This window comes from Jaculus jaculus, chromosome 3 (assembly GCF_020740685.1).
Source record: "Jaculus jaculus isolate mJacJac1 chromosome 3, mJacJac1.mat.Y.cur, whole genome shotgun sequence".
Lineage (NCBI taxonomy): Eukaryota > Metazoa > Chordata > Mammalia > Rodentia > Dipodidae > Jaculus > Jaculus jaculus.
This window is the reverse complement of record NC_059104.1, coordinates 188,894,373-188,918,687: the sequence shown is the minus strand read 5'-3', so window position 1 is coordinate 188,918,687 and position 24,315 is coordinate 188,894,373. Positions and strand designations below refer to the sequence as shown.

Below are 24,315 nucleotides of genomic sequence, written 5' to 3'. Positions count from 1 at the left end.
TTCTCACTGATCAAATAGGGTAGCTATGCACCTCACAGGAGTTATAAAGCAGATGAAAACAGTCAGTAGAATGAAAGTGTCTGGCGCAAGGCACATGCTCTGTAAAGGCTGTCTGTGACTCTCAGAATGTCTACTCTTACTAATATTAGTGATATCCTATGTACCATGGAGGTATTTATCAAATAAACATGTATGGAAAGCGTGCTGCTGTGGAAGACGTGGAAGAGAAGTCATAAAACGAGCCTGGCCCCACGCCCCTCTTTCATAGTAGCTGTAGCCACTCCCCAGCCTCAACATTCTTTAGCTGTCCTAGGTGTCATAGGTGTGCCGCCTTCCCAAGGCTGTGGTGGGACAGTGGCCTCTCTGTGGCACAGGCTGCTCTGATAGGTATCTCTTGACTGGTTTTTCTCACGGGGGTGGGGCAGTACTTTTAGGCAGGAGAGGGAGTGGGAAGGAGAGGGTAGCCGCCTTGGTGATAAAGTCGTCCATCTTCACCTTCTCCCAAGTCACCTTCACTGAGCTGAAGGTCGTGGTCATTTCAGCCACTTGTCCTTGGCAGCGCCTGGGGTGTTCCTGCTCTAGTCCTGATTTGAGAGCCGTAGTTACTCAGCACAGGGTAGGAAGACTTGGGCTGTCCCACGCCCAGCTCCTGAAGTCCAGTGTGCACCGCGGCACCGGGAGCTGTGACAGAGGGAATTCCAGGGTCCCATAAGGGCTGTGCCATCTCCTGAATGTGCAGTCTTGCAGAAATTATTAGGTGCTGCAGATCCATGGAGGCTGTGTTACAAAGGGAATTCCAGGATCCTGGATGTGAGGTCTTGGAAAAATTACCTGCCCCAGGCTGGGAACCTTTTTGGGGAAACGAGTGACTTGCGATAGCTCATCTCTAAGAAGCCTTCCTAAGAACCCTGTGTGACTTCGTTGTTCTAGCTGTGCCCCGGTCTGTGTGCTGTCCCAGAGCCTTGCCCTTCCTGGTGCTGAGAGACACTCCTGTATTACATGGCCCAGATTGTCATTGGGTTTGGTGACAGCTGTGTTCTACAGGTAAATCATAGAGAGCTGTGAGAGAGAACTTTATGTGCGTGGAGTTTGGGCTTTCATGCCCCATCTTATTTTCATCCTTTGAAAGAGCAGAAGCAGGAAGACGTTACAGTGTGTGGCGCTCCAGGTATGTGTCACACCGCTAGACAGCGCCTTCCCAGCGGAAGCCCAGGCATGAGCATCCTTCTCCCTCGCCTGCTCCTGGGCTAGTGGCTATTACCTGGCTGACAGATAACTTCCTTTAAAAAAACATTATTCTTATTTATTCATGTCAGATAGAGGGTGGGGAGAGAGAACACCAGGGCCTCTTGCTGCTACAAACCAACTCTGGAAGCATGCGCCACTTTGTGCATCCAGCTGTGTGTGGGTATTGAACCTAGGTCATTAGGCTTTGAAGACAAGTACCCTAACTGCTGAGCCATCTCTCTAATCCCCAGATAACTTTTCTCAATTGGGTCACACACTCATTTTTGGTGTTTAACAAAATTAATTTCATGGTAGGCTTTTTTTTTCTTAAGTCAGCCCATAGAATCAGGTTTGTGACCAAAAAAAAAAAAAAAAAAAAACCATTGAAGAATCACACTATTTTCATTATCCTTTTGGATATGCCAGTGGGGTAGTTAGCAGCACATTAATAGCTCTGAAAAGTCCTGTAGCAAAGAAAGCAATAGGGCTACCATTTATTCCTACATGTTCCCAACATATCCAGCCATGGAACCTCTTCTCCCTGCTGCCATCTTTTGACTTGAGTTCAGTAGAAAACCTCTTAGCCTCGCCTGCTTAGGAGGACCCTTTGGGCTAGCCCTCCCTTCTGCCCCAGAGCAAAGCAGGATGGGGCTGGCGGGCGGGAGGAGCTGCAAAAGCCCTTACCTAGCTGTGGCACAGATTGTTGATGACAGCAGCTGCTCTCTGCCAGGAAGCTAAAGCTGTTGGCAAGGGACAGTAACCTGTGTACGAATGACACTGTCCCCTGTAACATTTCTCCTGTCTGTCTCAGAAACTTCATACACCCTTGGAAAAAAAAGAAAGAAAAGAAAAAGGAGCTGGTTTCCTACAGCCAGTTTTGCACTTTGTTTTGGCCATATATGGTCCACAATACAGAATTGGCTTCAGCAGTTAAAAAGTTTTCTTCTTGGGATTTTGGACCAGTGAGTTCAAGAGAGGAGGGTTATGCTTTGAGGATCCTGTGGTTTTGAGGCATGAACAATGAGAACGTGAACGTTCTTGTTTATAAAGGCATCTTCCTTCACATGCCAACAGGTAAATGACTTCTCCATCCACATGAGTGGGAGGAGTTAAAATTTTATATAGGCTTTAAATGTACTCTGTGTGTGTGTGTGTGTGAGAGAGAGAGAGAGAAGGGGACAGTCTTGAAGGGTTTATTCTATTTTTAAGGTATTTTCACAAGATGAAACAAATGTCATAGTGGTCTTTCTAGCAAGTTAACCTTTGTTTAGCATTCCCAGTTCCACATAGGATCAGTGGGATTTGAAAACATGTCTGGTGAAGCCAGCTGGAGAAGAGATAGCGAACACTGTCTATGAAATTGAAGAGCACATTGCCTTCTTGATTCTTTTGCTGAAGTTTAACTGCAGCAGAGAAGCAGGCAACCTTATTACCCAGAGTTTTGGTCTCATCCAAACCGAGCCACTGAAGGAAAAGGATCATCTCATCAAATATTAAAAAGAAACACAACCACAGCTGCCTCCACTGGTGAAAGCCTGAAGAGAAGTGGGAAATTGACATCTCATGTAAGACGGAAGCGTAGGTTGGAGTGGCTGGGGAGGTGACTCAGTGGTTAAAGGCACTTGCTTACAAAGCCTGTTGGTGTGGGTTCAGTTCCCCAGTGCCCACATACAACCAGACACACACAGGGGAGCATGGGTCTGGAGTTCAGTTGTGGTGGTGGCAAGAGGCCCAGGTGCGTTCATATGCGCATGCACACACTCTCTCTCTCTCTCTCTCTCTCTCTCTCTTTAGCTTTTTTCTCTTTCTCAAATAAATAAAAAGACATTTTAAAGGCATTGGGATTCTGATGGGGTTTTCGGTAACAAAGCAGCCTTCCAGCAGCTGTTGGCTGTGCAGCGCATGGTCTCGGCTCTAGATGGGCTTTTCAGGGGCTCGTGGAGTCGCAGTGCAGAGCCCTGTGCCCTCCCGCTGCAGCCCTGCTCAGGCTCCTACCCACGTCCCACGGCCACTCGTGTCCCTTTCCTCCAGGTCCTCTCACAAAGCAGCCAGCACTAAAACTGTTCGAGCCTGGCCATGGTGGTGTGCACTATGATGCAAGCACCCAGGAGGATCAGGAATTTAAGGTCATCCTCAGCTACGCAGGGAGTATGAGAGCAGCCAGGGCGACATGAAACCTTGTCTTGAAAAATAAATAAAAAAGACTTTGCTCTAACAGTATGGAGCAGGCTCCTTCGCCAGCTCCAGAAATCCTACAGAACCACCGGGGACTGAGTCAAGTCCACGGCCAGTCTGTGGTCTGCTGGCTGAGCGTGTGGTGAAGGCCCTAAAAACATACACTTAGGATAACCCAAGTGGTTTCAATTTTCCTCACAAATCTGAATGGTCAAGATTGACACTTTGACAAATCGTAGGAAATTGCAAACATTTTCCCAGGCCCAATTACCAGCATTATTCCCCTATGGCTTTGGAGAGGATTTAGGCTGGAAACCTCCCTGGGGCAGGTTTGAAATCACAGTAGCGGTGACAGGAGCTCAGGTCAGCCAGCTCGGGACACACACTCTTTGTGCCTGCTGGCTTCAGGACCAGACCACCAACGGCTCCCTAACTGGAAAAGGAGCAGAGAAGAGGTCTGGGGCTGCTGTTTATCCTTGCTGAGGAGAGAGGAAGAAACGCTCGTGTGTGTGCGGTACACAGTGTGTTCATTTAGAAAGCGTTTAGGTTCCTGCCGCAGAAGGTGAAGGCTGGGTGCCAGACAAGCCAGGCTTTTCCTTTTCTTCAAAGGCGCCCTGTCTGCACTGTTTCCAGCGGCCCCTTCTTGCCGTGCGTGCTATGTCAGTTGGTGGTGGGGAACCTGCTTGTACCTTTGAAGCTGGTCTTTTTTTAAAAATATATATGTTTTTGTGCTTGGTGGAACACATGTGCATGTACATCTTGTGCAGGCCACAGGAAAACTTTGGGTGTCATTCCTCAGGAACTCCGTCCCTTCTTTTTTTAATAAATATTTTTATTTTTACTTATTTATTTGAGAGAGAGATACAGAAATAGGCAAGTAGAGAAAGAGAGAAAGAATGGGTGCACCAGGGCCTCCAGCCACTGCAAATAAACTCTAGACACTGCACCCCCTTGTGCATCTGGCTTACGTGGGTCCTAGGGAGTAGAACCTGGGTCCTTTGGCTTTGCAGGCAAGAGCCTTAACCACCACACCATCTCTCCAGTGCCCCTCCCCCATCACTTCTTTTTGAAGTAGGGTCTTTCATTGGTTTAGTGCTCACCAATTAGGCTAGTCTAGCTGGCCAGTGAGTCCCAGGGATCAGTTTGTGTCCACCTGCCCAATACTGGGATGATGGTGTGCCATACCACACCAGGTTTTGGGGGGATTTGGGTGTGCACATGAAGTGTGTGTGTGTGTGTGTTCGTTCATCTGTGTGTGAGCGTGCCTGTGCCGCAGCACGTGTCTGGAAGTGAGGGGCTGATTCCTGTGTGGGTCCTTGCCATCCACTCTGCTTGAGGCAAGATCTCTCATTCTTGTCCACACAGCATTCGTCAGTCTGGCCCTCCAGTAAGCTTCTGAGAAATTGTCCTGTTTCTGCCTCCTCCTTGCTGTGGACGCACTGGGGTTACGAATATGGGTTCTGGGGATCTAGACTCAGTACTGAGACTTGGGTGGAAAGTGCTTGATGCCCTGCACTTGGCATTTTTGTGTGGGCTTCGGGGTGTGAACTCAGATCCTCATGCTTCCAAGGCAAACACTTTACTAGCTGAGCCGTCTCCCTAGCTGGTCTTTGAGAACTGATTTCCTGCGGGAATCACAGGCAGGCCACAAAGGTGACTGAGCTCTGTCATCAGCTTCTTATAGGACGTGGGTAGAATTGCAGTTCTGCTGGGCTGAAGGGTGTGTCTTCGTGCCCTTTATTTATTATTTATTTATTTATTTATTGGGGGTGAGAGAGAGGGAGGGAGGATGGGCACACCAGGGCCTTCAGCTAGTGCAAATGAACTCCAGATGCATGCACCACCTTGTGCCTCTGGCTTATGTGGGTCCTGGGGAATTGAACCTGGGCCCTTTGGCTTTGCAGACAAGAACCTTAACTGCTAAGCCATCTCTCCAGCCTGTTTTATAGATGGATCCACGGTTGCTATTTAGCTGCTTATTGAATCATGATGTGCTAGATCGTGGTGATGGCTTACACTGATGGTCAGCTTGACAGGACCTAGAATCATGTGGCAGGGATGACAATTAGGTTAGCCTCTGGGCATGTCTGAGGGATTATCTTGATTAGGTTAAGACCCACCTTAATCTTAACCATGGGCAGCACCATTCCAGGGTCTGAGCTCCTGAGCAGTGTGAATGGAACTGGCTGATCTGCAGCATTCATTGCCATCTGCTTCCTCAGTGTGGACTGAGTGTGCCCTGCCATGATGGAATGTACCTAGAACTATAAGCTTTTCTCCCTTAAACTGATTTTGTTGTCGGCTATTTTATCCCAGCAATAAGCAGGTAATCAACAAAACCATTCTTTTGTTGTTGTTGTTCATTTTTATTTATTTATTTGAGAGTGACAGAGAGAGAGAGAGAGAGAGAGAGAGAATGAGAATGAATGGGCACGCCAGGGCCTCCAGCCACTGCAAACAAACTCCAGATGCGTGCGGCCCCTTGTGCATCTGGCTAACGTGGGTCCTGGGGAATAGAGCCTCAAACTGGGGTCCTTAGGCTTCATAGGCAAGTGCTTAACTGCTAAGCCATCTCTCCAGCCCAACAAAACCATTCTTAACTACATTTAGTATTAAAAAAAAAAATGCTTATGCAGTGCTTATACAGGCTTCTCCTGCACTTATCTCACTGTCTTAACCCCATAGGGGAAATCTCTTGCTAGAAGTCAGAAGACACCACATTAGAAATGACTTCCTTCCAAAGAAAAAGGAACAGGCTTCCAGAGCTGCTGGGCTGAGATCTGAAATTATTGCTTCAAACATGGTCAAGATGAAAGTGTGTCCCTTTAACCTGGACATAACCCTCTTGGGGAATGGCTCAGTTAGTAAAGTGCTTGCCACATAAGCATGGGGAACTTGACTTTGAACCCACACAGAAAGCAGGGCTTGGTGGTGTATGTTTGTAATCCCAGCACTAGAGAGATGGAGACAGGAGGACATCTGGAGCTCTCTGGCCAACCAGTCTGGGGAGTTCCAGGCCACAGACACACACACACACATACACACACACACACATGTTGGACAGCATACCTCCATATGCATGTGCACCTGCACACACATGTGCCACACACACTTGATCACACACATATTATCTATCACATGATGACAAAGTATCTGATTCCTAAATGCCCTGGTCCCCTCTACCCTTACTTGGAAAATGTCTCCAGAAACCAAATCTGGTATCATCCACCTGTCTATCTTCCATACCTGTGATGAGTGGCTCTGGCGTGTCTCTATGGTTCTGTAACCGGGGTTTCCAGGCGTGCTGAGGAGGAATTCTGAAGCTCTGAGTTTCAGTCCTTCTCCCCTGAATGAGTGCAGGCTTGGAAGTGTGAATGAAGTTCTAGTGATCCCCATGAGTCCTGCGTTTCTTTAACCTTAAATGTGACTTGTACATGTGATCTGTGGTTAGAGTAGATCCACCAACCAGGTTATTCAGAAGCCATTTAATGGCTATTTCTGTGCTCGGAAAGGCTTCCGGATCACAAAGATGATTCACATGTCTTAGGGTGGGAGATTCTGCCTTGGAGGACATCAGACCACAGGAGTAACAAACAAGCCCATGGCAGAAGCACCCTGTGGAGATTCAGGGGCCACCTCCTCCTGGAAGGCTTCCTAAACTTAATGGAGAATCGCTAGAACCACATACATTCATACAGTCCCTAGTGTAGCTCTCTACCGCTCCCCCTTGTCCTGGGGCTTGGGGCTTGCTCTCAACCGCCATTGTGCCCAGCTGGTGAGTCCCCAGATGGCATGGCTATTCTGTGCTGCGCTGAGCCCTGGTGAGTGGTGAGTGCACACACAGCTCTTGCATGCAAGGTGTTTGATGGGACCTTGGGAAGCCCAGGCCAGAGAGAGCCAGGCTCGGGAGTCTGAGTCTTGACAGAAGGAGACAGGGGTTCACGGGATGAGGCTGAGTTCCTGGCAGCCATTTTGACATGACCATGTGAGTGACCATCATACCACTATCCATGTGAGCCTCTGTTCCACACTGCCACCCTCTACTGAAGAATTTGAAGAGAATCTGGGCATTTCACATGGACAAGGTGGTGTCCATTTTCTTCTGGGTCAGTTGTTAGCTAAGTAGCTGTCTGGTAATTTCTAGCTGTGGTTATTGATGTCAAAAATAGGTTAAAATGGCTTATAGGGGCTTCTCTTGTCAAAACAGTTTCTGAGCAAGCTCAGGGGACTTCCAAGCAAGGATGCCCCTTGGCCCATGGACTTCTTTCATGAAATTTCTTCAGGAGGATGTGTTGGCAGTTCTTGCAAAAACAATGTTGCAGCATGTCACCATGTTACTTTTCTTCAGCACTTATTGTTCCAATAAATAATACAATTTATTATTTACTGCCTACTCCTTGCAGCTAAAACATAAACGAATGCAGAAATTGTTACTTTGTCATGGATATATCCCACGAGCCTGGCACATATTCAGTACTTGATGAATAAGTGAATCCTGGTACAAATGAGCATGGTGAATGGGTAGGTGGATGATGGATGGATGGATGGATGGATGGATGGATGGATGGATGGATGGGTGAGTAGATGAATAAATGCATGGGTGGATGGGTGATTGGGGGGATGGACGGATGGATGGATGAGCAGGTAGGTGTGTGGGTGGGTGGATGGATAGATAAATAAGTGAATATGTGAATGAATGGGTGATGGATGGATGGATGATGGGTGGATGCATGGACGCCTGCTTCGCTTCCACCCTGATCAGATCCCAGGTTCATGATGGAAAGACAAATGTCCTAATAAAAGTAGTCTGCCTTTGGCCCAGAGAGCATCCTCTGGGACAGCTGCATCTTGCTGAGGGACAAGGCAGATTTGCCCCACCATGGATACCACCAACATATATAAGCTAAAAGAATAGGAGTGCCTGGAAAGCGCTGTTCTCATTGAATGACTGTGGTTTTCGTGCATTCTTCAAAAGGGAAATCATAGAGCAGGATATGGCTTCGTTGGCAGAGTGCTTAAGTACCACATATGAAGCCCTGGGTTCGAGCCCAGTATAGAATAAAAGTGGGCATGGTGATGCCTGCCTGTAATTCTGGGACCATGAAGATGGAGGTAGGAGGGTCAGAATGCTGGTAAGTGTTATCCTGAAGAACATGAGGAGGCCAGACCAGTCTGTGCTACCTGAGGTCCTATTTCAAAAAGAAAGGAAGGGAGGGAGGGAGGAGAAAAGAAAAGGATGCTCAGGTGCTGTCCCTGAGGGTCCTTTCATAAGACCTGGGTTCAAGTCCCACATCCTCCCGTTCTAGGTAGATGATGGTCACGCTTCATCCCTGCCGGTGTTGGTGTCCTCTCTTGTAAAATGGGACTAGGAAAGACATTTCACTTTATGCTCAGCACTGTGCCTCTCAACCTTCACAGCACCTCCCCCACAGGGGCATCATCAAGCCATGAAGACTGTGACAAGCTGGTGGCATGGGTGGGTTCCCTCAGCCAGCTTCCAAGTTAGTCCCTGTCTCTCTCCAAGAAAACATCCAGGAATGCCCTTCATTTTTGTTAGCAAGGCTTATGCTACACCCTCCCCTCTGAACCTAAATCCCCAGTAAGTCAGGAAGATGGATGTGTTTTAAAACATTGGGAGGTCTGCTTTGGATCACCCAGCACTGCGGCTTCCCCACGCAGCTACGGGCCAAGGGGGCCAGTTTCCCGGCCGCCCAGCTTCCAGCTTGCTGTGCCCCACACAGGGCTGCCTTCGCCCGGCCTCAGCGGCCGTTGACTTTTAAATCATCAAAAGCCGCTCTATACACAGTTTACTCTGTTACTAGAAGGCAACGGAACATAGGTATTAGGAAGAGAGAGAGAGGAAGAGGCAGCCATTAATCCCGCCAGGCTTCTGGGCACAGAAGGAGTTGCGGATGACAAAAGTTAATTAAAAACATGAGGCATTTAACTGAAAACACTTGTGACAATTGGAAGGGCGGCCCCTCCTGTTGGAGAACTTTTCCTAGGGAGTCGCTGTGGGAGAAAGTGGCGGCGGCTAGGTAAGTCCTGTCACTGTGACTTGGCAGACTCAGGCGTACTCGGGGTGGACGGGCTGGACTTTGGGGGTGCCTCCTGCCCCTTTCTCCGTCAGCTGTCCATACTTGGAGCTCCTGGTGGGTCACTACAGCACTGCCTGAAAAAGGGGGCTGCTGCTCCTGGCTGTGGTGCCCAGCCCCGCCGTTGACCAGCAGAATAGTCCTGTGGAGCCCGCGCTTCCCAGAATAATTCTGGCACTTGTTTGGAAAATCTTGAGGCATTTCTGAGAAAAGCCTCTGGCCAGGGAAACACTTGTTGAGTGCCAAGGGGAAGCCTTGGCTTCCAGATAACCTGTGTTGTGCTTGCTTTCGGAAAGCTATGTGCCCAGATTATGTTCCTAAACCAGAGGAGTCCAGCCTGAACTGTGCTGTAAGCCTTCTCAAGTGCCTACATGGGAAAAACTTCCATGTTTTCACAGGATTAGCAACCTTTGTGGGTAACTATTTTTGTTAAAAATTCTTGATTTCTTTTCCTTTTCTATTTTTATTTATTATGATTTTTCGTCTGCTTTATTTTAATGTCTCTGCTATATTTTTCCTTAAAATGTTGGATAATTTTTTATTCTTTTGTGTAACTGGGAGATGGGATTCTGAGTTAAATAATTTAAAGTAGTTCATAGTTCCTGTACTGCTTGTATATACCACAGTAGTGGTGGGGGCTGGTAAGGGACTTTGTGTGTTTTCCCATAGATTTACATCCTTGAGTGTGCCGTGCACATGTCACTGTTAAGACTGGCATGTGTTTGCAGAACACATCAAACCAGAATGTGGTGGGTGGGGGAGGGGACATGTGAACTGTACATGATGGAAAACAGGAGGAAGATGAGGTAGGTTTAAGTTTTAACCACAGATAATCCACAAAGCGCGTGGGTGGGGAGTGACTGGCTAGGTGGTGATGGCCGACTTTCCCCCAGTGCTGGTCATGTGACTCAGGTTCCCTTTCCTGTCTCTGTAGAGCCATTGGCAAGCTCGGCGTCCCCCAACCCCGGAATGAGCGTAACTGCACCTGCTGCCTCGGAGAACAATCCTGCCACCCCTGCTAACTGCACCTCGGCCATCCCCCAGCCCGGCTCGGCCTCCAAGCCCTGGCGCAGTAAGTCCCTCAGTGTGAAACACAGTGCCACGGCGGCCAGCCTCACCACCAAGCCACCCGGGCCCGAGGTCCCCAGGCCCAGCCCTGAAGCCATGAAGCCAGCCCCTAACAACCAGAAGTCCATGTTGGAAAAGCTAAAACTTTTCAACAGCAAAGGGGGCTCCAAGGCAGGCGAGGGCCCGGTGTCGCGGGACACGAGCTGTGAGCGGCTGGAGATCCTGCCCAGCTTCGAGGAGAGCGAGGAGCTGGAGGCCGCCGGCCGGGCCCTGTCCACCGCGGGCCCCACGTCCAGCAGCCCCAAGATTGCGCTCAAGGGCATTGCCCAGCGGACCTTCAGCCGGGCACTGACCAACAAGAAGAGTTCTCCAAAAGGCAGTGAGAAGGAGAAGGAGAAGCAGCAGCGAGAGAAGGAGAAGGGAAAGGACCTCGCCAAGCGGGCCTCTGTGACGGAAAGGCCTGAGATCAAGGAGGAGCCCAGGGAAGAGCCCAATGGATCAGCCACCGCCGAGATGCCAAAAAAGTCCTCCAAGATTGCCAGCTTCATCCCCAAAGGGGGCAAACTCGCCAAGAAGGAGGCCTCGACCCCTTCCCAAAGCGGAATACCAAAACCCGGAATGAAGAGCATGCCGGGCAAGTCCCCAAGTGCCCCTGCCCCTTCCAAGGAAGGGGAACGGAACCGCGGTGGGAAGCCAAGCGCGGGGCTCCCTCCTCCAAAGACCCAGCTGGATGGAGGGCACTCAGGCTCCTCCTCCAGCCTCGCGTCCTCCGAGGGAAAAGGCCCCGGCGGGACCCCGCTGCACCCCAGCGTCAGCAGCCAGACTGTCGGTGGCTCGGTGGGGACCGCCCTGACCCCAGGAAGCAGCACCGTCAGTGTCCAGCTACCTCAGCCCCAGCAGCAATACAGCCACCCCAACACTGCCACGGTCGCACCTTTCCTGTACAGGTAGGCGGTGTCGCCCCAGCGGGCTGTGGGCAGGACGTGGAGGCAGCTTAATGCACTTGCTGGGACGGTGGGGCAGCTGAGTGGGAGCGCACTGTGCAGCTGCCCACAGTGAGTGGGCTTCCCCAGGGAACTTCTGGATATGCAGAATGCTGGCTTGGTGTCACCAACATGAGCTGTAACATTCTAAATGTTCTTGGACACAAAATCGCCCTGCTAAGTAACTGATTTCTTCTCCTAGCGGTGACTCTTTCAACTTCCAGTCCACACAGCTCCTGTGGCTGCTGGGGCTTTTTGAGGGGAATTAGAGAGGAAGGAGACACGATGGGCAAGGAGGGACCAGATCTAGCACAGACGAGCCTACTGTGTTCAGATGTCTGTTCTCCTTTACCTGCCCCCAGTCCCTTCTCTGATGGCAAGGTCATGGTGCCACGGGCGCCTGTCTGGAGCTGGCCATGGCTTCTTTGTGTGGTTCTGGCCCAGAGCCTGCTGCACACGCCTGTGCCGAGCGAGGCTCCCTGGCTCCAGGCCCTGCGGACAAGCTCTTTAGGCCCATGCAAGCCCCAGTGTGGCACCTAAGAGAGCCACAGTATTTGCCCCAATTTCACACTGGAGATGGGCAGTGTACTGACCGCACACAGCTGGATGGCTCCTAACACCCATGCACCACAGAACCCCGCACACTGACCTTACAGCACTCAGCTATCATGCACATACACTGTGCAGACACACATACAGCCACACATTGACAGTCACATGTGAGTGTGGACACAAGTGCACATTGACGTGTCAAATGCCAGTGTATATTCACATGCATGTGTCCTCGTGCTCGGGTGCATAGACTTGTGCTCTCACTATCACTTCCTGTGCTTGTGTGGTTCTTCAAGGAACGAGACTTTTTCTCTGTCCTTGTCTGAGTTGTGCCTCCCTCCCCCCCCCCCCCGCCACCATAAGCTCTTACACCTCCTGACACCAGCAGCATTAGGGAAAAGCCAGCCAGCAATTCAGCCAGGGAGGGAATCTCAGCCTTGCTCTTGTCCCTTCTTTATTTTTTTTCTGCTGTCTTATCCCTTAGGAGAGTCATTTCAATCTTTTAATTGTTGGACAGGCATCATTTTATGAAGAAGTCATGCACTCGTTAACAGTGCGGAGACAGGTGCCAAGACTTGAATGGGGCTCCGTGCAGGTCGGGTGCTTTTCATAGTTGTTCTGAGAAGCAGGGAGACAGCTGAACAGCTCCCCATGGGATGCTTAGGACCCCAGTAGTGTTCACGGTGGTGAGGAAGTGCACATGCGACGTTCTGGTCACAGATTCTTGGTGGGATTGCACACGTAAAATGTACAGGTCTGAGATTGCTGCCCATCCCTCTCCTTCCCTTTTCATTTTGACTCACTTGCTGGACAGCCTGTGGAACAGCCAGCCGCCCTGTCCTTGAATGTGGTGATCTCAAGCTTTTCTATGGGAGGAGCAGCTCAGGGTGATAAAGAACAAAGATGTAGGAATGAGAGGAAGGGGAGGTTTCTCCGATGAGCAAGTCGCACCTCCGTGTGTGTGCTCACTCACTCTGGGTGAAGTCTGTGACCACTCTGAAATGCCATCCTCTCTGGGGAGGGGATACTGGCTCCTGTCCTGTAGCAGCCTGTGGTTACAGGCACTGGTGGACTACAGGCATAGCTATTGCTTGTGGACCAAGGGTATACAAGGACACAGCTCAGAGCTCTTCCAGGTCTCTGCTCACTGAGCGTCCCCCAGCTCCATGGGCCAGCTTGCTTGTGTCACCCCCATTCTGTAGAACGGCGTGCAGAAGCTTTGGCTCATGCCGTAACTTCATCCAAGTCACAGAGTTAATGATGAGAAGAACCTGTGTCAAAACTCAGTGCCAATGACAGGGGCCACATTGTCTCATGCTCCATATCAAGGCATTTAAAATTATTCCTTCATAATCCCTTTCCACCCAATAAGTTTTTACATGGTCCTAGGGATATAGACATATAAAATAGATATACAAATCATACATTTGTTGATAGTACTCATAAAAAGTTATTTTAAAGTACTTCTTTGAAGGTCTGAGGATATAATTAGTTAGTAGGGCACTTGCCTAGCATGTGTGAGATCTGAGTTCAACTCTAAGTACAGTAAAAAACAAAAATGGAAAAAAGGAAAAAAATTCTGTTATACATATAATTTTGACTAAAGTAAATTTGCATGATAATGTTATAATGTACTTGCTTATTTTTACTTGAATAATTCAATCCTGGCTGAGTATTTGAGACTGTAGGATATAGAGTATTTCAATATTTTTCAGAGTTGATTGATATTTTGGTTCAGTAATTATCCACACTGAGACTACCACTTTGCCTTACTACATAGTACAAAATTGCAGAAGTATGCTTAGAAACATTCTATCCTAATCCTAAGCCAAAATTTGTTTATTTTTTAATGAAAATAGTTAGTATGTCACACAATTTTTAAAATCAACCAAATATTCTAGTGCCATACAATTTAAACATATACTTATGTGATACATGGTGAGGAAAGGCAGTGAGAAAGTATCAGACATCTTTGTTGTCTATAATTAAAACTATTTTGTTTCTATAAGAGCAGAAAACTTTGTAGAGTAAAACACCACAATTCATGGCAGAGAAGAGTCTGGAGGCTGAGCCGAGGAGTTTCCAGCAGCACCGGCAGGTGTGGGACGTGCTCAGTGCGACGTGCTCGGGCTGCGCGGACCAAAGCTGCACGGTGCTCTCGCGGCACGGCACTGGGGGTGCTGCCAGGGGCACATGGACTTCTTCACGTGTCTGAGTTTGAGTTCATATTTGGTTGTTGCACGTTCAAAAGCCTTTTACTGTGGCCAGATTTTTCACATCCTCCATTTATAGTGACCCTCCCCAGTACATGGGGTCATGACCCACTGTTTAGTAAGTTTTTCTCTACACCACTTTGTTTCTCTGAGCTTGATTATCTTTAACTGCAAAATGAGGAGATTGCACGGGTTACGGGGTTTTTAGGAATGACTGACCTGCTCTTCCTACTCTCGGATTGTGTGGGTTAATGGCTGGCTGTCATGGACAGGGCTCTTACCAGGGACTCTCCAGGCTAAAATACCACCATCAGGGAAAGGAAAGAAGATGTCATCTTTAAAAGCCACTCGAGGACTAGAGAGATTGCTTAGTGGTTAACCTGCTTGTCTGTGCCTAAGGACCTCTGCTCTACTCCCAAGGTCCCGTGTAAGCCAGGTGCACAGTGGCGCATGCACACTGGGTCCCACGTGTGTGCTGGGTGGCACAGTGTCTGGTCCTTGAGTGCGGTGACTGGAGGGCCTAGCACACTACTTCTTTCTCCTCTCTCTCTCTCTCACCCATTCTTGCCCCCATGTATGAAAATAATTCCAGTCGATTGGGCTTGCCTCAAGAAAAAAAAACAACAGCAGTCAAGATGAGTCATGTTTATCACTTCCAAAGTCACAAGAAACCCACTTGTCACGTCACGAAGCACTTTCATTTCACATCTCCCCTGATTTATGCCACCGCTAGAGAGACTGCCGTTGTCCCCATGGTGAGGATCAGGGATCACACCCGTCACGTCACTAAGAACTTTCTGTCATATCACCTTTGACTTTTGTCACTGCTGGGGAGGTTGTCGTTGTCCCCCTGGTGTGTGCCAGGGCTCTGGGCTCAAAGAGACAAAGTGACTGGAGTGAAATTTGTATGATTCTTGCATTATAGACCTTAGACTTGAAGCTATACCTCCACACTCCAGATCTCATGTTCCTTTGGTTTTTAGTATCGTTCTAGACTTAAAAACATGTCATTAATCCATGAACACAGTCCCTTAAGTGCCCTTGCAGTATTATGAATTTGAACTAAGCTGTGTGTGCACACAGCTCTCTAGTCGTCTTGGGACCCATGGGTCAGATCACACTGCAGTCAGTACACAACAGGAGAATGAAAAGGTTGCTGCTGAAACATCAAGAAGTGAGGTCTGCAGGTGGCAGAATCAGTAAGCTTCCAGGCCAAGATTCTTGGGGTTGTGTCATGAAGACAGGTTCAAAGCAGACTGAGGAAGGACCAGGGCTATAGGTGGAAGTCAAGGTGTGATCTAGGAGGGGCAAGGAGCCTTGTGTGCCTGCAGAGCTGAGTGTGAGGGATGGGAGGGACAGAATGGCTGGAATTGGAGGAAGAGCCCATGGTGTGGGACGTCATCTGCCATGTATGAGGCGTTTGCCCCTTGTTCTGGAGCAATCCTGCTAAAGCCGTTAGCCAGAGAGAGGTGGTGTCACACGAGTACTACGCAGATTAATGGAGCATGTGTAAGGAGTATGCCAGTCTTAAGAGAAGTCTAGAGTTACGACCACAGATCTAGATGTTTGCTTGGGTCCAAAAAGTTAGTGTGGGGCTGTGGCAGAGGGAGCACCTAGCAACTGTTGAAGGTGCAGCCATCTCGTGGCTCCAGCAGGTGGCGCCCTACAAGAGCGAGCGTTCAGTCTCCATTTTGTGTTTTTCTTCTTTTTTCTTAACTGGAGAAAGGCATGTAGCTTTAAGCCTAAGGTCTATAATGCAAGAATCACACAAATTTCACTCCAGTCACTTTGTCTCTTTGAGCCCAGAGCCCTGGCACACACCAGGGGTACAATGACAACCTCCCCAGCAGTGACCAAAATCAAAGGTGATATGACAGAAAGTTCTTAGTGACCTGTCGGGTTTGATCCCTGATCCTCACCATGGGGACAACAGCAACCTCCCTAGCAGTGGCATAAATCAGAGGACATATGACATGAAAGTGCTTCATGTCATGACAGGTTTCTTGTGACTTTGGAAGTGATAAACATGACTCATCTTGAGGGTTTTTGGGTTTGTTTGTTTTTTTTTTGAGGCAAGCCCAATAGACTGGACTTTTTATTTTGTTTTTTATGTACCGGAGCAAGAATGGGAGGGAAAGAGAGAGAGAGGATAAAGAATTAGTGTGCTAGGCCCTCCAAGCACTGTAATCAAATTCCAGACACATGTGTGTGCCACCTAGTGCACATGTGTGACCCTGTGTGCATGTGCCGCTGTGCCGTCTTTACTCCAGCCTACACTATTAGGGCCTTTGTTAAAGATCAAGTAGCTGTAGTTACTTGACCTGAAGTCCAGATCCTCTATTCTGTTCCATTCGTCTATAATCCTGTTTTTATGCCAGTACCTTGCTGTTTTTGTTACTATGGCTTTGTGATATAGCTTTACATCAGGTATGGTGATGCCTCCAGAGGTGTTTCTTTTGGTTAGGTTATGCTTGGATATCTGAGGCCTGCTGCCATTTTGAGATCACTTTTTTTTATCTCTGTGAAGAAAAATGCTGGGATTTTTATTGGTATTGCATTAAATCTGTATATTTCTTTTGGTAAGATTGCCATTTTCACAATGTTAATTCTGCCTATCCAGGAGCATGGGAGGTCTTTCCATTTTCTCAAGTTCTCCTCAATTTCTTTCTTTCTTTTTTTTTTCCCAAGGTAGGGTTTCACTCTAGCCCAGGCTGACCTGGAATTCACTATGTAGTCTTAGGGTGAGCTTGACCTCATGGCAATCCTCCTACCTCTGCCTCCCAAGTACTAGGATTAAAGGTATGGGCCAGCACACCCAGGAAGTCCTCCTCAATTTCTTTCTTCAGTGTTTTTATGTTTTCATTATATGTCTTTCGCATCCCTGGTTAATGTTATTCCAAGGTATTTTATTGTTGTGTTGCTATTGAAAATGGGACTGGGGCTGGAGAGATGGCTTAGCAGTTAAGCGCTTGCCTGTGAAGCCTAAGGACCCCGGTTCGAGGCTCGGTTCCCCAGGTCCCACGTTAGCCAGATGCACAAGGGAATGCACGCGTCTGGAGTTCGTTTGCAGAGGCTGGAAGCCCTGGTGCGCCCATTCTCTCTCTCTCCCTCTATCTGTCTTTCTCTCTGTGTCTATCGCTCTCAAATAAAATAAATAATTTAAAAAAAAGAAAAGAAAAGAAAATGGGACTGCCTCACTGATTTCTTTCTCTGTATCTTTGTCCTTTGTATATAGAAAGGCTACTGACTTTTGTGCATTGATTTTGTATACTGTCGCTTTACTAAAGGAATTTATCACTTTCAGAAGTTTTGAGATGGAGACTTTTGGGACATTTATATATAGGATCATGTCATCTTCAAACAGGGCTACCTTGACTTCTTCCTTTCCAATTTGTATTCCTTTTATTTCTTTCTCCTGTCTTATTTCTTGGGCTAGTACGTCTAGTACTATGTTGAAGAGCAGTGGTGAGAGTGGGCGCCCCAGTCTTGTCCCGATCTCAGTGGAAGCTCCTTGAGTCTTTCCCCATTAAGTATTATTTGGGCTTTATATATAGCCTTTATTATTTGAGATATAAACTGTCCATGCCTAGTCTCTCCAGCATTTTGATCATGAAGTAATGTTGTATTTTGTCAAAGGCCTTTTCTGCAACTATTGAAATGAGCATATGTTGTTTTTTTTGTGTGTGTGTTTAAGCTTATTTATGTGGTGTATTACATTGACAGATTTCTGTATGTTGAACCAACCCTGTGTTCCTAGGATAAAGCCTACTTGATCCACATAGATAATGCTTTTGATGTATTGTTGAATTCGGTTTGTGAGGATTTTGTTTAGGATCTTTGCACCTAAGTTCATCAGGAAAATAGGCCTATAGTTTTCTTGTTGTATCTCTGTCTGGTTGTGGTATTAGGGTGATAATAGCTTCATAAAAGGACTGGAGGAGCTTTCCCTGTTCTCGGATTATGTGGCCCACACAGTTTGAGAAAAATTGGTATAATTTTTTTTTTTTTTTTGCTTTTGTACTTTTTATTTTTTTATTTTTTTGAAGTGAGGGAGAGAAAAAGAAAATGAGAATGGGAGGACCAGGGCCTCCAGCTGCTGCAAAGGATCTCCTAATGCATTTGCCATCTTGTACATCTGGCTTATGTGAGTCCTGGGGAATCAAACCTGGGTCATTTGGCTTTGTAGGCAGTTGCCTTAACCACTAAGCCATCTCTATAGCCTGAAATCTCTTAATTTTTTTTTTGTTTTTCAAGGTAGGGTCTCACTCTAGCCCAGGCTGACCTTGAATTCACTATGGAGTCTCCAGGTGGCCTCAAACTCACAGGAATCCTCCTACGTCTGCCTCCCTAGTGCTGGGATTAAAGGCGTGTGCCACCATGCCTGGCAGAAATCTCTTAATTTTTAAATAGTGAATTTGAAAGCATTTTAATACTATGCACACCAATAACAATAGTTCTACAAGTTGGGTATAAACCTGCCTTTCATTTACAGCCTGGGCTAGTGACCTGTTTGAAGTCACTTGTAAGTCCTTGGTGGAGATGAGAGCTTGAAGTGGACAGGATACTGGTATTATGACAGGCCTTGAAAGGTAGCAGTTACAGGGACGGTAATAAATAGCCTCAGTAGGGCGCCAAGGCAGGGAGACCAGGCAGGTGGCTTGAACTCTGTCAGTAGGCTGAGGGTACAGCGGCTTGATAGAGCACATGCTCATCACGCACTAGGCCCTGGTTCAGTCCCGGCACAGGGTCACACATCTGCGCGTAACTACATTGCATAGGCCAGGTCTGAAGTAAGCCAAGGGAACTGTGGCAAGAAAGCATCATGTGAAATTGTTGCTACAATTAGCTTGACAAATAAGGGCATGCGGAAGACTTGGGGGAAGTACAGATTTCAGTCAAGTGTTGAAATAATGATCAGTGAGACCTTTCATGTCAGATCTGAGCTCTGAATCAGAGACCTGGAAGGCAAACACAGTGTCTGGCAGCCTCTCCCGACTCGTTTCACAGTCACCTTTTAGAGAGAGACATGTTGGGAGGATCGCGGCGGGGGGGGGGGGGGGGGCGGGAGGAGGAGGAGGAGAGGGGGCGTGAATGGAATCATCTTTGTGCCTGACTAGCTGCCACTGTGGTTACTTAGCATTTGTTCTTGGGCATAAGTGTTGGTATCCAACCCACCCAGCAGCACCCCAACATGCGCCTGGTCAAACCCTGAAGAGGATTCAGAACCGTGCTCCCCAGTAAGAGGTGATGGCCCCCTCCATCTGAGTGAGGGTACTTCCTGTGCCCCTCTCGCATGGCGGTTGAACCAGAGCCACATGCTGAAGAAGACACAGCAAGTGCTGTGGCCAGACCACAGCAGTCCCAAAGGGGCAGTTGTCTCTCGTGGTGACTGTGTTGCTTTGGTTTGTGTGTGAAGGTCCCAGACGGACATGGAAGGAAATGTCACTGCCGAGCCCTGCTCCACGGGTGTGAGTATGGAGCCCAGCCACTATAGCAAGAGTGGACAGCCTGCTCTGGAGGAACTCACGGGTGAGTATGAGCCCCAGACCATGTGTCCCCAGTAGCCCTCTTCTGGAAGGCAGGGGCCTAGCTGCATGCAGTTAGAGACAATGATGATTTTAGGACAACAGCCGGTCATCATAAATACTTACACAGACATTTGTTGACTGCTGTTTTGGTGTTAGATTCTTAATCTAGAGAAGAAAATCCACAGCTGAATTAGAGCTTTTGCTCTTTTTCTGTGTTTCCCTGGTTGAACTAAAGGCTTTGTGCATGCTAAGCACATGCCTTGCCAATAAGCTGCTGTCCCCCATGCACCTGTGAAATGGGATTTTTTTTCTTTCCTTTCTTCCTTCTTCTCTTTTTTTTTTTCCTTTCTTTTTTTAGATAGTGTTTCATGTAGCCCAGACTAGCTTAAACTTGCTATGTAGCTAAGGATGGTCTTGAACTTCTGTCCTTCTGCCTCCACCTCCTGAGAGCTGGGCTTATAGGTGTGTCACCACACCTGCTTTTATGCGGTGCTGAGGACCAAACCCGAGCTTAGTGCGTTGCCAGGCAAACATTCCACCAACAGCTGTAGCCTCAGCCCTGAGCCAGGATCCTTCCCAGGGTGTGCTCCAAGTGTTCATGCTCTTACCTCCCTTCCCGCCCCCAGCTCTCACCCTGTGCTCCAGCCTGCCACCAGGGAGTGAGTGCCAAACCACACGTCTGGCGGTGATGCGTCACTTGCCTCACGTCTCACCCCTCGAGATGGATCAAGAGCCCATGTTCACCATCATTCACTAGGCTACATATGCATGCCTGTGCCGTTCTAACAGCCCACAGCAGCTGTAGAAGGGCTCTGCCACTGCCTGAGCTTCAGCCATCTCGCCAACAGCTCCTTACCCCCAGGGTGGGGGAGGCACAGGCACTGTAGAGATTCGCACACTGTTTGTAAGCGGTCGTCCTCAGTGGCTCGGGGCCCCGTGTGTGACACCGATCACAGGTTTCCTTCTCCTCGGGGAAGGTCGCTCCCTGCATGTGCACACATGGACGGCACAGAAGTGTGGCAGTGAGAAGGGTGTGGCATTCATCCTGGAGCTCAGGTCTCCACACACATCCCACATCGTGTTCTCTGTGTGCATATCAACAGAGCTGGACTGGAGAACCAGCTTAGCCATTAAGGCTCTTGCCTGCAAAGCCTAAGAACCCAGGGTCAACTCTCCAGAACCCATGTAAGCCAGATGCACATGGTGGTGCATTGCATGGGCAGTGGCTAGAGACCCTGGCATTTCTGTTCTCTCTCCCTCCCTCCCCCTCCCCACCACCCTCCTTCCTTCCCTCCCTCTCTCATGCACGTTAATAAATAAACTTTAAAAGTTTGTTTTTCTTTTAAAGAGCTAGGCTGGAGAGATGGCTGAGCAGTTAAGATGCTTACCTGTGTGCCTAAGGACTCAGGCTCAGTTCCCCAGAGCCCCTTATAAGCCAGATGTACAAGGTGGCACATGCATCTAGAGTTCATTTGCAGTGGCTAGAGGCCCTGAAGTACCCATTTTCTCCACCCCACCTCTCATGTAAATAAAGTATTTAAAAAACAAAAGAGCTAAGCGGGGATATGTGCATATCCTTGGTGTTGGCAGACAGTGAGTCAAAGCCAGAGAGCCCTGTATATGGTGCCCGTTGCAACCTGTGGTCTTCCTCACACACTTCTTTCTCATCCCATGTCTTTTTTATGCTGGAACTATTCGACTAAGCCTGGGAAAGCCTGAAGTGCTTCTAGTGAGTTTGGGCAGTGGGCATGTCCATCCAGGTGTGCCTGATCAGGTCCGCCGCTGGGGACCATGGTGGTGTTTGCCAGTGCAGTTCCACCATCAGTGATGGTACAGCACATGGTCAGACTTACCGTGTGGCTATACCACATACTTTTTAATGAAAACACTGTGTCGCCCAAGGTTGAATTTTACTCACCCATAGGCCATCTCTTAAAATGACAATGAATGGAGGTGTGTTCAGAAATAGGCATTTGTGAGACTGGCACATGTCTTCCTTTTGCCCTCGTGATGCCATGGTGTAGTCTTGTGTATGCAGGTAGCAAACGCTGGAATTGAGTGCATCCTGACTCCAGTCAGCCTCCACACACACCGGCCCACAAGCCACTCCACCTCCTGCTGTATTGTCTTTCTGCTTGAACATTTCTTTTCTTTTCTTTTTTTATATGAGAGCGACAGAGAGAGAAAGAGGCAGATGGATAGATATAGAATGGGCATGCCAGGGCCTCCAGCCACTGCAAAGGACCTCCAGACACGTGTGCCCCTTGTGCATCTGGTTAAAGTGGGTCCTAGGGAATCTAGCCTTGAACCAGGGTCCTTAGGCTTGACAGGCAAGTGCTTAACCACTAAGCTATCTCTCCAGCCCAGAGCATTTCTTTAAAAAAAAAATTATTTATGAGAGAGAGAAACAAAGTGTGCACCAGAGCCTCTGGCTTCTGCAAATGAACTCCAGATGCATGTGTCACCTTGTGCATCTGGCTTACGAGGGTCCTGGGGAATCAGACCTGAGTTCTTAGGCTTTGCAGGCAAGTGCCTTATCTGCTAAGCCATCTCTCCAGCCCCTTGAACATTTTTTTGTGACAGAGAGGTTGTCCCTTCCCAGGCAGCCGTGTCTGTTCTCCGTCGCTGAGGAGCGTGGATCAGGGAGCTCTTGCCTCCCACACTCCCAGTCGGGCTGCAGCGCGCAGCGTCCAGACCAGCACGTCCTTCCTCACATCACTGCATGGCCTGTGAGCCTTCCTCCTCCACGCCAGTGTCCCAGCTTCCTTCTGTGTTTCCTTCGTAGCTCACTGTCATCATCCAGATTTGGTCATGGAGGGTCAGAATGTGTTGCTCAGTCATGGCCATGGCTCAAGGGAGGGTTTCCCTTGGCAAGTTCAAGGTCCCTGTGGGTCCACGGAGTTGCTTAGTTTCAATGCTCTCTGTGGATGATGAGAGGGTCCATCATCTTCCTCAGAACTCAGGTGGGTTTTTCTGCAATGCAGGCAGAGTTGGGGAAACCACTGCCACGAGTCATTGTCCACAGAGGCGGAGCTGGTGTTGAGGATGTGGCCCTGGGTAATGCCGTTTGCCCTTTTGCACTGCGCAGGATCTGCAGTCTGTGGGGCTCTGAGGGGAGCAGGTGTTGCTCAGCCAGACTTCCCAAGGGGAAGTAGGAAACACACACTTGCTGAGAGCTCATTTTATCCAGTGTGTGTGTTTGGGGGGGATGCAGTGAATTGATCCTCACTGGAACACTCCAGGAGGACTTTTGGCCCCCCATCTTGCACATGCGATTGAGGGGATAAGTATTTTGTTTAAGGGCGAGTGGCAAAGCCGTGGGTCTCTTCTTGATGGACTGTGAGGCCCGTGCTTCGCCGCCAGCCCCGCTGACAGGGAAAGCAGTGCTGCTTAGCCACCGCATTAGTCACTGTCTCGTTGCTGGGACTGAATGCCTACAAGAGTCAGTTTAAAAGAGGAAGGGGTTACTTTAGCTGCAGCTCCATGGCAGGGCCCACCGTGGTGGGGAAGGCACGGCAGAAGCAGGAAGGTGGCATTATGTTGTCACGTGAGCACGGGGAAGAAGAGCGTGAAGGGCGCCGTTGCTCAGCCCAGCTCGCTTCTTTCTCCTTTTCATTCTAGTCCGTGGAACGTACCGCGGGTCCTCACATCTCCATCAGCCTAACCTAAAATCCTTCACAGACATTCCCAGAGGTTTGTTTCCATGGTGATTCCATATCCTGTCAAGTTGAGAACTAGAGATTAACAGGTACCCACAGTTCAGGTGAGGTTATTAAGAGTAAATGTGGGATATCATCTGACTCAAACCTTGGAATTTCATTTCTTTTTCTTTTGCCCTCTACACTGGGAGTAGACCCTGGGGTCTCATGTGCAAAGCACACGCTCTACCACTGAGTTACGTCCTCAGCCTATTCTTTGAACTTTCAAAGGAAAGTTAAGACAGACATGTATAGTCAGACATAGTGGCACATACCTGTAATTCTAACACTTGGGAAGTAAAGGCAGGAGAATGGTCATAAGTTCAAGGCCAGCCAGGGCTACAGAGTGAGACCTTCTCTCAAAAAAGAAAATAAAAAGATAACAAATATGTCATCCATTAAGACACAGATAACTAAATGTACTTTTGTGAGAGACTGAGTTAATTAATGGAGGTAATTTGAACATCTGTACCTCACAACAGCCAGGAGCTATCCACAGAATTTGTGCTTTGGGGCAGCCGTATGTGGGAAGAGGTCACCAGTTGGCTGTGAAAGACACTGACTGGTGCCAGTGACCATGAGGTAGATGCAGGGCCCGTGGCAAAAGTAGGGCAGACCTCCTCTTCTCTCAGTGGGGCTGAGGGCGTTACTCAGCTGGTAGAGTGCATGCCTCGTGTACACGGAGCCCTGGGCTCAATCCCCAGCACACGTCACACAAGTACGGGGCACCCACCTGCAGTCACAGCACTGGGGGTTAGAGGCAGGAGTATCAGAAG

General features: G+C 48.6%; 1 protein-coding gene across 6 annotated transcripts in view; it reads left to right on the top strand.

Moving 5' to 3' along the window:
• Positions 1-24,315, top strand: part of Nav2 (neuron navigator 2) — a 728,975-nt gene that overhangs the window by 546,535 nt on the left and 158,125 nt on the right. For all 6 annotated transcript variants that reach the window (XM_045145595.1, XM_045145596.1, XM_045145594.1 and 3 more), the window contains exons 7-8: positions 10,432-11,512; positions 19,730-19,842. In XM_045145595.1, the coding sequence (XP_045001530.1) occupies positions 10,432-11,512; positions 19,730-19,842 (1,194 nt within the window). The remainder of the gene's footprint in view (positions 1-10,431; positions 11,513-19,729; positions 19,843-24,315) is intronic.